The 16727-nt window shown below is 44.2% G+C and overlaps 1 protein-coding gene across 2 annotated transcripts in view; it reads left to right on the top strand.

Moving 5' to 3' along the window:
• The window catches only part of RICTOR (RPTOR independent companion of MTOR complex 2), a 1615046-nt gene that overhangs the window by 958000 nt on the left and 640319 nt on the right, over nucleotides 1-16727 (top strand). For both annotated transcript variants that reach the window (XM_069627164.1, XM_069627163.1), the window contains exon 23: nucleotides 7180-7344. In XM_069627164.1, coding sequence (XP_069483265.1) covers nucleotides 7180-7344 — 165 coding nt within the window. The remainder of the gene's footprint in view (nucleotides 1-7179; nucleotides 7345-16727) is intronic.

The raw sequence follows: 16727 nt of genomic DNA, 5'->3' as shown, positions 1-16727 counted from the left end.
CGAATATTCAACAACGTTCGACACCCCGTGAATGGTCCACTGAGTCCCGGTCCTTTGGGCAATCTCGTTCAGGATCGACACACAACAGGGTTAAGACGTCGAAAGACGGCAAGGGTGTAGCACGAAAAACACCTTCCGAAGGTCCACAGAAGCCTCCCAAAGTGGTGCCACTTTGTGTGGGTCTACAAGATGTGTGGGGGGGGGGGTTTAGGCACCCTGGACTTAGTTGCCTCAGCAACTCAAGTCGCACTCTTGTGTGATTGGCCCAGTGGTGAGCCGCCCGGCTCACCACTTAGCATGTTTGAGTGACAGCTAGGACTGATGAATGGGGGTGTTCTGCAGAAAAGCAGGGCTTTGGGCACTGGAACTTCAGACGTCGCCACAGGACCAAAGAATCCGAAGAGGGAGAAGCTGAGGCGATCTGCAACGACGACACCACCGGTGGAGCCCTGCTGAACCGACTCACCACTTCTTCCAACAACAGAGGAGATCTTCATCCCGAAGAGTCTTCTTCCTTTGCCTGGTGGGGATAACCAGTTTTCCCGCCTTTTCGCCTTCCCGGATCATCTCGTGGCCGCCTTGCCTATTCAAGCACCCCGGCAACCGGGATACCACGTTTTTCCACTACTGCGAATAAAAGGGTAGTACCTTTTAACCGGAGAACTCCGTGGCTGGTTTCTTCCCTGGCAGTGCAACGACCTTCAGCTTTCCTCCACGTCGAGATCTTCTCGTCCTCTGGATGACGCCGCCACTTGCATCCACTGCCAGGAACAACTGCCCCCGCTGGAGGATTCTCTCCACTTTCAAGGTACTATGTCCGCCTGGCCTCCCTCGCAAGGTCAGTGTGGGGTGTCTCGTAAATCCTCATTTTACCACTTGGGTTGGCCCTAGGCTGGCTAACTGAGCTTTTCTGAGCTGAACTGATTCCTTTTTAAACTCTCTGCAAGACTTTCCAAGCCTTTTAAACTGTGTGATCTTGGGCGTATATTGGTTTTCTACTCTCTCCAAGAGGGAGCCTGGCCTCTGAACTTTTTGCTCACAAGTAGAGTTTGACTTTCCTGCCTTGCTGAGTGCTTCTAAAGTATTGTGTTGTGTGCTGTTCCTAATTTCTACCTTTTCCCTCCCTTTTTCTTAACTTATTGGAGTGCCATCTTTAGTTAAGCGCTCACCTCTGTCTGGAAATAAGTGTTGTTAACTAAGACTTGTCTAATAAGGAATAAGGGATGTATATATATTAATAGTGACTGTGTTTTTGAACTTGCTTACAATTAGTGCTAGATTATTTCTTTAAATAATAATTATATACTTGATACCAAAGCTCTGGTCAGTGTTTGCTTGTGCTACTGTATTTTGGTACCTATCTTGTATACTCTATATACTGGCTGCTCAGCCACAGCTACCAGGTAAATCTGGGTGGTACAGAGTGCTACCAATTGGGTTTACTGCCAACACCTGTAGTCTTAAGCCTTTTGCAGTGGTCCCTAAGGGAACTGCACAGGTTTCTGCCTAACAATCACCTCTTCTCTCAATGGGGTTACCCCACGCTAGACTTGTTTGCTACAAGCGAAAACAAGCAATGCCCAGACTTCGCATCCAGGTTGCCACAACCAGGCTCCAAGGGGAATGCCCTTTGGATGAACTGGTCATGGAGGTTTGCTTATACTTTTCCTCTCACTCCTCTCATGAACAAGATTCACAGGGAACAAGTGACGCTCATCCTAGTTGCTCCCATGTAGGAGAGACAGCCATGGTATCCACATCTGCGCAAAATGCCGATGTGTGATCCCATGCCAGACTTACCTACTCACTCAGCATGGGGGAAAACAGTGCAATCTTAACCTGTCTGTGAACTTGGCAGCATGGCTCCTGAAGTCATAGAGTTCGGACATCTTCACCTGCCACAGAGGTGTATAGACATCCTAAAGGAAGCAAGAAAACCTAACACTATGCACTGTTATTTCGACTAGTGGAGGCGATTTGTAGTTTGGTGCCAGGCTAAACAAACCCCATGGAATGTTCTCCATATCACATTCTAACTTATATGCTCCACTTGCTAGATTCAGCGTTAATCTTCAACTCTATAAACGTCCACCTGGCGGCTTTATTGGCTTACACCACCTCCCACAATAAAGTATTGTGGTGGAAAGTACTGGTCATTAAAGCATTCATGGAGGGAATGAAACGACTCCACCCTCCGATTTCTAACTCAACGCCAGTATGGTATCTCAATGCAGTACTCGCTAAGCTCATGGGGGAACCCTTCTAGCCGATGTATAAGTCCAGTCTTAAGCACCTGACCTACAAGGCGGCCTTCTTAGTGGCTATTACTTCCATAAGATGAGTTAGTGAATTACAAGCATTGTCAGTGTCGGATCGTTTCTTTATCATACACAAGGACAAACTGTTTTTAAGCACTCATCCTAGGTTTTCCATAAGTTCATCTCGAAATGTTACGTAAACCAGTCCATTGAGCTACCAGTCCATTGAGCTACCAGCCTTCTTCCAGAACCCCACCAGCTCAGCTGAGGTTGAACTCCACACACTAGATGTAAGGAGGGCGGTACATGTAAACAAGACCAGACAGCTGAGGAAAACAGATCAACTGTTTTTCTCTGTAGCACCAGGCAGAGAAGGAGACCGCATTTCCAAGAATGCCATCTCCAGATGGCTAGTCAGATGTATACAACTGTGCTATTCCCTATCGAACATGACACTGCCTTTCACGCCAAGATCTCACTCCACAAGGAGCCACTCTGGCATTCATTGCAAATGTCCACCTAGACAGCATTTGCAAAGCAGCTACATGTAGCTCAGTACACCCCTTCACTCAGCACTACTGCATTGACACACATTCCAAGACAGATACACAGGTAGGACAAGTGGTTCTAAAACATCTGTTTTCTAATGAACCTTCTCACAACTCACCACCTTCTCCTAACACTGCTCGCTAATCTATGCACACATGTGATCTAAGCAGATTCGACAAGCCTCAGAAGGGATACATTACTCACCTTAATTGTATTTCTGATGCTTGTATCTGCTTAGATCACATGCGCCCACCCGTCCTCTCCTGGGAGAAGGTGCATAGTTATATGAGCTTCTGATATTTATCTGCTTGGATACACTTGTACTCACGATACACTTCAGGCTACCTCATGTCAGAAACAAAACGATCTGCTGGACCTCGACGCGTGAAGGACCATGGGTACAGTGGACATCACACTAGGGATAGTATTATTGGCACACCCTGTCGACGTCCCTTTTCAAGTTTCGAAAACAACTCCTCTAATACTCTGTAGCTTCCACTAGATGTCGGCCTATGCATAGCATGTGAATCTAAACAGATACAAGCATCTGAAATAAGATCACGGTGAGTAATGTATCCCATATAACTACATTAGCTGACTAATCAATCGCCTTTCTGTGCGTACCTCCGCTCTGATTAGCCGTGTCTTTTGATATTCGCGTCCTGTGTCAGAAAGTCTTATCCAGAAACCAAGTATGTGAGAATAGATGATATGAACGGGGATCATGTGGGAGCCCCATCACTTGAGACAGTGTGTTAACAACACAATGTAAGAAATTGCGTTTGGTTTCTTAATATGGGCCCATCTTAAGAGGGACCTCATCTCCCTCAACCATTCAAAAAGCCCAACAAATTGTACCTAAATGGGACATAGTGTCCTAAAGTCAACGTAACAGTGTTTTTGCCCTCGATTCCATAATACGGCAACATCTTAAAGGATCCACATATCCATTCTTAAAGAGATACCGAATTGTGCCCAAACGGGACATAGTATTCTGAAGCGACCTATAAGACAGCAGAATATTCTGACCAGGTCTGCTGATAGGGTACAAAGTAGCAAGAAACTGCCAATTGACAGACCTGTGTCTAATGTATTGGTGGATTGAGAGTGGCTCAATATAGTACTGCCTCACAATACCGCGTTTGTTCACAGTATACCTTACATTGAGACATTTCAGTGTGGGCACTCATTTGAATTCTACAAGAGGGGGAATGGGGAAATAGGAGGGGGGAGCTCAGGGGAAGGGGGAAGAAAGGTGTGCACTGATTTTTAGATTTCATCTGTTATCGAAGAGACCCAAGAGTTTTTAGGCTAAAGCGAAACTGCTTTCTTTTTTACTGAGGATTCCGAGCCTGTTGACGGGGAATATTCATGAGCATGTGAATCCATGCCAGACCCATGCTGGAGAAAAGGAGTTACAGGTAAGTAACTTGTTCTTTCCTCCTCCTGATCATTGTACTGCTATAGGAGTCAATCAAAGATGAGGAAATCTGTGGGAGGAAGGAGTCCATTAGAAGAAAAAATTACTTACCTTTCACTAATTTTCTTGCCGATGGGTGTATCTCTCATGGATTCCTCTGTACCCTCCCAATATGCCCCTCTTGGCAGTTAGCCAGTTACACCTTGGTTCTCCAATCCCTCCAAGTCCTAGTGCTAGGGAAAAAAGGGTGTAACAGAAGTCATGGGGCGCAGCTCCTCTATATCTACTGCCCCTGAAGTCATGTCTGGTGCGGAGCTTGTACGGCCATCATGCAGAGCCTTGCTGAGCTCCCTGGCGGTGCAAATGTTTCTGAAGAGCAGCTGCTCTGGGATTTAGATATCAGAGATGAGGAATCCGTGTGAAGAACGTCCATCAGAAAGAACATTACCAAGAGCTAAATAGTTTGTTCATTAAAGCCCCAAAGAAGCTGAGCAAAATGTTTACAAGAATCGTTAACAATTCAATAACTGCTATTTACTATGATAAAGGCGTTAACTATCAGTATTTTTTATCATACCAGAAATGAGAGGGCTGATTTTAAAAATGAAATTCAAATCACTGGTAAGTACAATCCTAGTGACACCTGGCCCTATGCTCACTGAACCACTGGGGTTGAGGGGGACTGAGACAAAATATGCAGGGGATGGTAAGTACCTCAGTATCACATTAAGGAGAGTTCTAGTGTAATTTCAAAGTTCCATAGGAGATGATGGAAAAAGTTAGACCGAAGGGAAGTGTTCCAATGTTCGGAAGAAGGCCCATGGCTGACAAAGATGCACAACAGGACCTCCCCCCAATGCAAGTATATGGGGAACTGCAGTTAGGACTATGCTTCCAGGGGTCACTACCACGGACGATGGGAACCCCCAAGAGCGAATATCGTGAAAAATGACCCTTCCTAGAACCCCAAGTTGTAGGTGCTTTGGCGAAAGCGCTATATAAATAACGCTTCATTATTATTGCACAAGTCAGCAGTTTTGGCAGAAAAGGACTACAGGGATCCAAAACAATCTGGTAGGTAAACAGCTCTTTTCCACAGGTGCGGATTACACGATTCACTTCTGTAGGACATGGGTGCTCTGCCAATGAAAGCCCTCAGCAATGCAGAAAAGAAACAGAGGTTCTACACAGATATCTACCTTCAAGCCACGAGTGAAAGATCTGGTGAGGGAATCTGCAAGGAGAAGAGAGATGCCAAATAAAGAGACACCCTGTAGCAGGGCGAACAACAAAAAGCAGAAGCACGTCGGCAAACGATCCCAGGATGAGCACAACATCTGGTGGCAACTTTGGATGCCCCAAACTGACGATTCAGCACAGAATTGAACTTGCAGCACTTATCTGAGCACCTGTTACAACCCACAGCCCAGCAAAAACTCTTTGTGTTAAACAGTGGTATACAGCATTAAGACGGCCTCAAAACAGTCTCCAGGAAACCCAGACTGGACTTCTGGCGGCAAAAAAAACAAACCGGTATAAGGCCAAGCCACTGCATGTTTAAAGTGTTGCCAAGTGAGGGCCTTAGACATTGCCAAAACATCGGACATCAGTAGGAAAACCCCCTTGGTAGTTCAGCAGACCTACCATCGCCAAATCATGTGGACACAGCAGCAAGCGAGTGAGTTGGGGACATGGCAGAATCTAAACACCCCACTGATATCTTTACTTTGTCTCAGGCCAGCCAGTCAATCAAAACGGTTGAGTCTCGGTTGAACAACCATACTGCTTGGTCACTGGGACTGCCACACAGCCAAATCCACCTCTACAGGAAGTGAGAGGGCTATACTAGGGACTTAAACTTGTCAAAACCAGTTAGGACCAATGTGGAGGCTGCCATGATGGGCTAACAAAGAGCCCACATGGTCAGAACAGCCATTTTGAGACTACCTCGTGGTCAGCTAGTCCAAGGAAAGCCCTAGACAATAAAATCGATGGGAGCAGGATTTTAAAAAAATCGTTTGGTACCCCTGTGGCTACCACTATGGTAAAATGGCTTGCACCCTTGGTGATGCCAAAATTAAAGCACAGCCAACACCAACCTATTCCCTAAATCCGAATTACAGTGACACAAGGACTCTAGGGCAGAAATGGGATGCATGTGAGGCGCCCCTGGGACTGTGCACATAATTGATGACCCAATAGCACTACACCTTCTATAAGGTATATAGGGAAATAATGACAAGGGTATATCAGGATAAGTCCCTGTGGCCACCACAAAAAGAAAAGGAATGAAAAAGGGTGGAAAAAGTTGAAGGGCCGTAAAAGTGTCCCTAGAATACGCAAATTAGGAAATCTGGATTATGGATTAACGCTTGTTTTCATAGTGAAACTATATTATTTGAAAAGGAGTTCTTTTAAGGCACTGCTTTGTTTTGGGTACAGTTGGTATTCTTTCATTTTAACCTGTCCGTTTCCTATGGCTATTTACATTTTGCAAAAAAACAATTTGCACATGCATTTCCTTTTATACCAAAGGGAAATGTATATATTTTTTTCTTCACTTCATTGGTTTTTCTTCATTACTGTTCATATTCATTACAATGTAACATTTGTTATTTTAACATTTTCTTCTTTACATTTATTATTCCCTCCCTCCTTTTTTTATTTTAGCATAAAACATGTATCTTTATTTCTTTAATGCTCTGTACATAGATGTTTAAAGAATATATTAACAGTCAAATGCCTTTTATTTTCTGGCATCTAGTGGTTGATTTTGAATCTTACTTTTTGTCTTTATTAAAGTAATTAAAGGAGAAAAACAAGGGGTTGCATGCCCTATATCACTTTAAGATGTAAATAGTAGTAACCAATTGTATTGCTAACATTGTTCTTAACCCTAATCTTATATCATGCATTAGTCTTTTTTGTTATCTGACTGTTTTTCCCTTTCAGAGCTGCAGACTTTATGCAACAAAGCACTTGAGAGTGTTGCTGAGGGCCAATGTTGAGTTTTTCAGTAACTGGGGCATTGAGTTACTGGTGACACAGCTGTACGATAAGAGCAAAAGTGTCTCGTCTGAAGCTCTGGAAATCTTAGATGAAGCATGTGAAGACAAGGTAAGAAATGTATCTTTACCAGAATTTATCAATCAAATGTGGTTGTTTTTTCATAGAAATCCCCCTTTGGGAAGTTGTTTTAGAAGAATAACCCATTGGTGTCAAAACAATGTGTTCATCAGTTAGTTCAAACCCAAGGAATTGGTTGTGTGTGGTGTTAGGGAAAATTCATCTTGTAAGTCCATATTCTATGGACCATCAAAGATGTTGCTTTTGTTTTTTAACCAGTTCTGACGTCGTACAGAGAAGTGGAGGCTTTTGCTTATGTGTACTGCACCCTTAAGGCTCACAGAAGTTGCTGTGGTCAGCAGGAGCAGCTGACTATAAAACCACGCCCCCAACTCTCTTGCGGCGTAAGCCCTGAGTCGAAAGGACGAGGAGCTTCTGTTCGGCTGTTGGAAGTGTTAAAAGAAAGGCAACGCTTTTGGATTCCTTTTATTCCTATACTGCTGTTTTTATGACTGGGCATTGCCAGCACACTTGGACATCTTGTATTTCGTGTGCTGCACCCTTAAGGCTCACGGAAGTTGTTGTGGTCGCAGGAGCCATAAAACCGCGCCCCTAACGCCCTTGCGGCGTAAACCCTGAGTCGAACAAGCGAGGAGTTTCTGTTCGTCGAGTTGGCGTCATTAGATCATAGAGAGGATCTACCTCCTACCAACTGTAAGTAACTTGAAATATTCCTTCAGGACAGTGTGCTGAAAATAAACGTTTGCACCTTTTTAATACGTTAACAATTGTGAGAACGCATAAGGTAAGGCTTGGTTTGCCTATTGCCTATTGCAGCACGAGCGCACATCGATTCTGCGCACGTGTCTGCCCTATTGTAAAGTATAGCGCAGGAGCACAGCGTAGGGACATCCGTGGGGAATATTTGAGTGTGTGGCTGCACGAGGGGTAAACTCACGCATGTGACAACAGAGATTGGGACTGAGAGACTTTTGGGACTCGGTCCCTTTGATCCCGTCTGCTAATACTACCCGCAGGGCAGCTGTGGAGCAATCTTTACTGGGAAAACGGTGGAGAGTCTGTGTGCCTAGAGATTCTTTTTCCAGCAAGAAGGACAAGACACAGGATAATGGAAATGAAACTTTGCAGCGACCTGCTGCAAGAGGACAATGGAGCCCCAGAATGGGAAGAACCTTCTAAACAACCTATAACATCGGGTGATGGTGAAAATAGTTCGCCCATGGTGTCGGAGGGTTCTGGAGTTGTGCCACCTTGCCTACAGAAAATACAAGCCCAACTACATGCAGAACCAACATGTATTAGCCCAGTAAGAAATCCTGGGCTAGAGGAAGACCCGGCTCATATTATACAAGCCTGGAAAAGAGGCCTGGAGTACACCATAACAACAACAAAAATCCAGAAGAATATTGAAGATCATTTTGGAAACAGAAAAAAAAGTAAAAGTATGAACGACGAGGACGGAATGCTAAACCATCAAAAGGGAAGATCATTGTTAAGAAGGAAAGTAGAGGCCATTGAGACAGATAATCAGAAGGAATCCTTGATGGAGGTCGGAAGATTGGAAATCTCAATCACAGAAAAAAGCCCAAATAGAATAAGGGCAGACGTGTTGGATCTAGAGGAAAGTGGTACAGGTGAAGGACGCTCTTATGTTCCTCAGCAAGATTTCGGATCTGGGGGATCATTCCAGTCCAACGAGAATACTCTTTCAGCACTAAGTTATGTTCGTAGCTTCTTAGTGTCAGTCTTTGAGCTGCTGGGGGGAGGGGAGTGCAGTCCCACGTGGGCATACTCTTGGAATTAACAAAAGTGGCCTCTATAGATTCTTCAGTGACAGGATGCAATAATGCAATAAACACCATTGCCGTCCCTATATTGACAGAGCTTAGGTTGGAAACCACAAAATTGGGTTTATATATCTCTGCTATACAACAAGATGCACTCGGGAAAGAGAAAAATGAAGCTATAAGTATAACTCTCCTGCAGAACATGTTGACTCATCTAATGGAAGTGTCAGCAGAAATAAGAAGGTGCAGAGAGGAAAAAGCGGAAGAGGTACCTAATCCTCAGTTCAACGACACACAATTACCTGACTCAGTTCTGGAGGAATGTAGAAGACTGGCAGACATGGATGAGGGGGATCCAGGAGTAATGTCCCTCTGATAGACTGTGCTTGGAAGATCGTTCAAAACTCGATAATGATGCATCTATTGTAGAAGTGGAGGAAACTAATTCTTGCCAGTTTCGTAGTAGAAAAAAGGAGAGGAAGAGAGGAGCACGGAGAAAGAAGACTCAAAGAAATTGCATTACTTTAAAAAACTCAAAAAAACAAACAAAAAAATCCAAATCAAACAAATCGGAGATAAATGCATTACTGAAAACATTGTCAATAGTCCTGTCAGATTTAGAACTAGATAGAGGCGAAATATTGCATTCTGCCTCTCCGACAACAAATAATTCAGGAAAAATCCCTTTGAAGAACCTAAAAAGGTTGCAACAGGACGAGACTCCCTCCGAACTGTCAACTCTCTAAGAGTACTGGCTCTCTCAACTTGAACATGGGACTTCAAACAGATACTCAAGTAAGTGGGATTATTGGAGAGAAAGGGTTTATGCATAGGTATTCAAAGAGACACAATGTGGAATGGATTCAAGATCTGAATTAGCCCCAAATTCAAATCAACTGCAGAGAAGGGCTCCACCAATAGCCCCAATCTTTTTGATAAAGAAGTAGTCATCAGGGCTGGAAGATCAATCCATCCAGAAGAGGGGAAGTAATTTACATTTTGAGAACTGTAAAATAGCACCTATATTTCTGAAAGGCTCTGAAAAGAGTACAGAGAAATCAAATGATCGTGTGGTAACAAGAAGGGGAGAAGGGAAATCCAGAATGTTGGAATCGACATTGAATGGAGAAGGGAAAACATCAGAATGGAGGACTCGCAGGAAGATTCACTCAAGGCACATAAAAACCAGATGGCAGAAGATTGACTAGGTGGAAGAAAGGACAAAGGGCCCTCGGCATTCACAATTCCTATAATCTGGATGTCCCTGAAGAGAAATAAAAACAATATAAAATCTCTGTGCAGGGGAGAGATACGGTCTATCTTCCCAGATCTATCTAACCCTAGGGCGGTAGAAGTTGGCCTTTCGTCAAGGTAGTATTTTGAGGCAATTTGGATAGCGAGGAATGAATTAGAGAAACGAGACTTGTTAGTCTGCACCTCTAAACTAAGGGGAATGGTGTTAAATCAAGGTCTAAATGGACATCCAAAGCGGGGTATGAAAAGACACCTTTACAATCTGTAAAACCCCACAGAAGAGGTTGGAAGAAAAAGAGGAACAGATGCAAACTAACTCCCTCTCCATGCTGCCACAAATTTTGACAGAAGTCTTTCAGAGATTGGGAGTAGACCAGAGACCACTTTAACAATTCAGGCATAAAGGTGATCTGTTGGAACATGTGGGGTCCAAATACATTTACCACCAAGGATATGAAAGATTATCTATTTAGTAGTGGGGATGTTTTGATGCTCCAAGAAACGTGGTTGGTTAATGCAATTAGTATAGAGGGGTACACAATATTTTCCAAATCTGGAGGTCTTTTGATGGATTTTAGAAATTCTGTATTTAAAGTGGCCGTATTGATAGCAGATACCACTAAGGGTATTCAAGCATGTAAAGCCATCTTTAGACAACAGGAATGACCTATGGAGGTGGTTTTTGTGAATATATACTGGAACCCCGCCTGGTCTTCTCAAAAGAATTTTCTGGCCAACTTAGCTATATTGTTGGAAAAATTAAAGGCACTGTTTAGAGGTGTTCTATAATCCTTGGAGGCGATTTGAATTTGCAATGTTTCCCACTTAGTAAAGGTATAATGAAAAATACCTTGTGTAGAACATCTGAGAAAGGAAGACTTTGGGTAGAGTTTTTTAAAGGTTGGGGGCTTGAAACAGCTAATGGAAATTTGCCGGGAGATATCCCTGCAAGGCCAACTAGAACACAGGGAACAGTGTTCTCCACATTGGATTACTTCTTTTTGTCAGCTGATTTACCTACCTATGTCATCAGGTCTGTAGCCCAGAGTGGAAATGGTGATGATTTTCGCTTAGTACTAACCTTTCAAGACCTTTCCTATAATCAATTAGGGAAATGTATGCATTCAATCTCTAGTAGGAAAGGCAAAGTCTGTCTCCAAAAATATAAATGGGGATGGAAGGCGCTTAATAGCCTCCTTAAGAAAATAGCAGAGAGCTCCCAAATAGAAAATTGACAGCCTGAAAACTTCGTCAAATTTGTGTGGATAGTCTGCCCACCTTCAGTGAGCGGAGGAGGTGAGAAACAGATTTTACGCCACTCCTTTGACGAAGAAACCATCTCGACAAAGAAAAGGTTAAACCAGATGTTGAAAAGGTCAAAAACTTGTGAAGAGGGACGTAAAAGCGAGGCTAGAACTTTGACCAAGTCATACAAAAGTTGGTCTGTATCCAGAAAGATGTGGAGACTACAACAGGATGGGGAAACTATGTTAAAACTGCTGGGGGAAAGAGTCTCTTAAAGACTGGACCTTCTATTTAACGGAGGTCTTTAGTGACGAACAAAAAAGAGTTTTCTCTTGCAACAAGGAAAAGAGATGGAATCTCTTTTGATGAACAAACTATTATTGATCCGATTGGGAATGGATTGATTTCCAAGGCAGCAGGGCCAAATGGCCTGACATATCAAGTCTTGAAGGATGAACCAAACTTTAGGGCCAAATTATTGAACTGCCTCTTTAGGGAAAATCTGCGAAAACCATAATTTCCTCCCTCATGGAAGTCTGCGATTATTATACCATGGTTCAAGGGGGGAGGGGGGGCGATTGCATGGAACTACCGCCTGATCGGCCTTCTGGACATCGAGAGCAAGATTTTTATGAGAATTTTGATAGGGGAAGTGGAAGGCAGGGAAAAGACATCAAGGGTCCTGTAGAAGTGCCCAACAGGCTTCAGGAAGGGCCTTTCTACAGCATTAAATGATGTAGTATTGAATTTACTGAGTGAAAATACAGATAGTGAGGGGGACCAGCAGCTTTATGGAGCATGGGTTGACTTCTCAAAAGCTTTCAATCAAGAAGATTGTAATCGGCTTTGGTGGAAGTTGAAGGCATGGGGCATCCCATAGGGGATCTTGGGGATACTCATTGAATTACATAAAAACACAACAGGAAGAGTTTGTTCGGATGAGGAGGGCCACCTCTCTGACCCATTGATGATAGAAAAGGGGGGTTCGGCAAGGCTGTTTAGGGGCCCCCCTAGTCTTCAATTTCTATCTCGCCGACATGGGAGAGTTTGTGGCACCAGCAGCCCTGGCAAGCCCGGTTCTAAATGGGGTTAAAATCCATTGGCTTGCATATGCGGACGATGTTGTCTTGCTTGACAAGACGGAAATCGGTCTGCAGCATTTCCACAATAGATTAAACTGTTATGGAAAAGAAAATGGTCTATCCATGAATCCCAATAAGTCCAAGATATTGGTGTTTAGGCACAGGGAAAAAAGTTGTGTTCCCCAAGTAGGGGCTTGGAGGTCAGAGCATTGAAAGGGTAGAGGGGTTGCTTTATGCTTCACCGGCAGCATGCAAAGTAGAGCAAGATCTCACTACGAAACTATCAAAATTGGCTGCCCAAATGAAAAGAAATGTGATGAGTTATGCAGATTCTCGATCATACCATTTATCAAATGTCAGGCAAAAGTTGTACCAATTACCTCGTACGGTGTGGAAGCCAAGCCCCTTCTATGGAACGGGAACTGGCAAAGGTGGGAAGGTCAGCTTTGGAAGAGTGTTCTGGGGCTTCCAGTGAGTCTTTCGATATCAAACATCAGATTTGAGCTTGGGTCGAAGATCTTTACATTTTCAAATGAGTTGGAAGTTAATCTAACTTTTTCGGTTAATAACACTGGCTTAAGAAGGGACATTATTTCAAGATGTAAATGCACATATTGTGAGTAGTAGATCAAAAATGTTAACACATTTACATTGTCTGGTTTCGGAATGGTTAGATAAAGCTGATATCAAAACCCAAACACTATTCGAGAACCAGTGAAGGCAATGGGACAAGATGGACTGGATCCTTACAATTGAGGCAGTTTGGGGAGGGACAAATACGAATGTAGTGTTGAAGGCCGATAAAAAGCTGGGCTACCTAAGCCAATATTTGGTGAAATTTTGTGACTGGGTGTTAAGGAAACAATTCATGGGATTACGGTTAAATGTAATTTACACGAGAGAAATGCTGGCAAAAAGAGGGAAGGGAGATTCCGCTATTCAACTGTGTGAAATTTTCAAGAACCCAGAGGAACAGTCAGTTGAACATCTACTTATGGTTTGTAAGGGTACCTTGCAAGAGAGATCTAGGCTTTTTGAAAGATACGACTTTGGTTCTAAATACTATGCACCAGATACTTTTTGGAATCAGTTAATTTCTGGGCACTCACAAGGTCTGACAATAGCTGTGATTAAGGTTATGGAAAAATGTTAATTGGATTATTTTAGGCTGTTATTTTTTTCCTTCATTGTTTATCTATATGATCAGTAAAATTCAGATTGTGAATTTAAGAAAATATATTGGGGAGAAGAAATAAGAAAAGTGAAGCCTACTGTATTTGTTTTTTTTAAGGATAGATCATGGAATGACATGGGAACCTTTTAACTGTTTCTTATTAAGGTGTCGTCTCTACTTTTTGTTGGGAGTATGGTTTAAAATTAATGGAATATGAAAGTTTTTCTTTTTCACCCATTTTAAGTTTGGAAATATGAGTGTTATATGTTCAAAACTTTTTTTGGCTTTTTGAATATTGGATTTTCTTTTGTAAAAGGTTTTGTATAAACCAAATACAAATACAAATTTATAAAAATACTTTTATATAACACTAGTCTTTTACACTGGGGATTGCTAGTTACTTTTACATGTGCCTAAAGACAAGGAGGTGGCAGCAGATACATGTTTACCATTTTTGCATTCTTTTTAGTGTGCACATTCACGCTTACCACATATGGCTACTAAATGTGGCTGGTGCCCTCGAGATTCTTTGCTTGTCCTTTTACCATATTGTTTCTTGGCCTTCTCCAGCATGGATTCACATGCTCATGAATATTCCTTGTCATCAGGCCGGGAATCTTCGGTAAAAGAAAAAATAGTTTCACTTACAACTGTCTTTCTCCTATAAACCAATCACTGTACTCTGGGTCATACTGCCCGAGCCAATGACTGCCCTCTCCCTAAGCCCCTCCTCTGGCAACCATCTTGAGATTTGTACTACTTGTTCAAGTCTTGTGAGTCCTTGTGTTTTGCTCTTAGAGCTTTTCTACGTGTTTGTGCTGTTTGCTGGGCAATTCCTATTTTTGTTCGATAGAGCCCGTGTGCCAGCGTCTTTCAACGCCCCTCAAGGGCAGAATCGTTGAGTGTGGGGGAATGTGTTCATGGAGAACAGGCATTCCCAGTGCCTCTATGGTCTCCACCCAGGCCACAAGGAGGAGGATTGCGAGATCTGTTGTGGCTTTACCAAGCCCACCATCAAGGATAGGCACAACAGATTGGTGGTATGGCTCAACGCCAAGGCCTCTACCCCATGTGGTTCACAGGGGCATGCCTCACCCAGATCTGGCCGGTCGGAGCGTCCTTCCAAGTCCTTTGAGGGTGCTCCATCCGTGGGGGCCCAAGACAAGGCCAAGCACCACGAGTCAGTTTCCTTCGGGGTCACCGCGCAAGTGGGTCCCGCAACGAGTAGGGCGCACTCATCTTTTCCATCAGCCTCCATCTCCAGCAATTGCTCCAGTTCTTTGTCGCAGAGGAAGTCAGCTACCCCTGGGAAGCTGCAGGAGAAGGCCAAGCCGCAAGGGTAAGGTGTCTGACCTGCCTGTGAAGGCCCAGGTGATCAAGGCTAAATCATCTTAGACTGTCGATTTGGTGGAGGCCGCCCTTTCGAAGGCGAAGGGGGATGACCCGGTCCAGGCTGACCTGTGTAACGCTCACCTGATTTCCACGGAGGCGCTGGTCCCGGCTGAACTGTTATAGTCTCTTCAATTGAGAAGCGTAGAGCTTGGATGACTCTCTGGACCGGACTTCCTCTTATTGACCGTCTGGCTTGCAGGGTAAGGTTTCTGCAGGCGGAAGAAAAAAGGGTTAATGACCGTTTGGCTGGACTTCCTCCTCACTAATCGCCAACTCTCCAAAAGTCCAATGTCCTGGTGAGCTCTCACCTTAGGCGTATAAATGCTGGGCTCTCCATCCTGCGACTTATGCAGGGGTGCGTGGGTTCCAGTAACGTCACTGGAGGTCCTCAAAGTCTTTTGTGGCCTTAGAAGTGGCACAGGTGCTGAGAATCCAAAAGGTGATGCCGCCGTTACTGCACGAGTGGATGCCAGTAGGTATAAAGAGTTTATAGTCTTGAAGAGATGGGCACCTTTAATGAAGTCTTTGCATTGTCTTTTTCAGGTGCCTGGATGCTGAGGGTGTGGTCACTGAGAGCGCGACACGTGCGGTTGTACGTAGGTATGGGATTTTCAATGACACCTCAATAATGTCCTTTTCTTATTTGCAGGTGTCGGGACCTTGCAGGCGTTTTCCCAGTCACGGATGCACGTGGGGAAACACAGAAGTGTTAGGCTTTCTTGCAGTATTTAATGGCACTTAAATAATGTCTTTTCTTGTTTTCAGGTGCCGGGCTGCTGCGGTTGAAGAGATCGTAATACGCGCACAAAAGCAGGTAAGAAAAGTAAATGCGGCCGCCTTCACCCGATTCCTACTTAACAATGTTCTTTGTCTTTACAGGTGTCATTGGGCTGCTAAAGAGAAGGCCGCGAAGAATCCGTGAAAGCACAGATGGATCAGGTAAGCAAGCGCGGCTGCGAACGTGTTGCAACTTGCTAACCTTATGTTTCTTTTGCTTGCAGGGTCTGCCAGTGTCTGGATTCCTGGATGGTAAGTATAGTTTTCGTGTCTTTCTTCCACAGGTTGCTGAGCTGAATCTGGAGATGTCACTGGAATGCTGGAGCTGACTCGGTGAGCGTCCTGCTGCAGATGCAGAATAACGCGAAGCACGTTTTCCCAATCGGGTGTGGTTTAAATAGTGTTGGAGTGATTGCGTGTCTTCTTCCTCAGCCTCGCCCAGGTAAAAGAGTTCCTGTGTTCCAGAGCTAAGGAGTGGCACCAGCCCCACCCAGGTAAGAAGGTAGTCCCAGTTCAGGGAATAGTTCCTCTCAGCAGAAGGCTGGGGACTTCATCCTGCCAGCATTTGCAAAGGTGAGTATGCAGCATGGTCTGCTACAGGTAGGTCCACCCAAGCACCTTTGCAAGAATTATGAGCCCGGCGCCCCTGGCGCCGGGACTGAGGTTCCTTATGAGCCTGGCGCCAGAGGCACCAGGACATGG

This window comes from Ambystoma mexicanum, chromosome 6p (genome assembly GCF_040938575.1).
Source record: "Ambystoma mexicanum isolate Mex_15411 chromosome 6p, UKY_AmexF1_1, whole genome shotgun sequence".
NCBI lineage: Eukaryota > Metazoa > Chordata > Amphibia > Caudata > Ambystomatidae > Ambystoma > Ambystoma mexicanum.
Note: the sequence above shows the minus strand (reverse complement) of the source record. Positions and strands in the feature narration are given on the sequence as shown.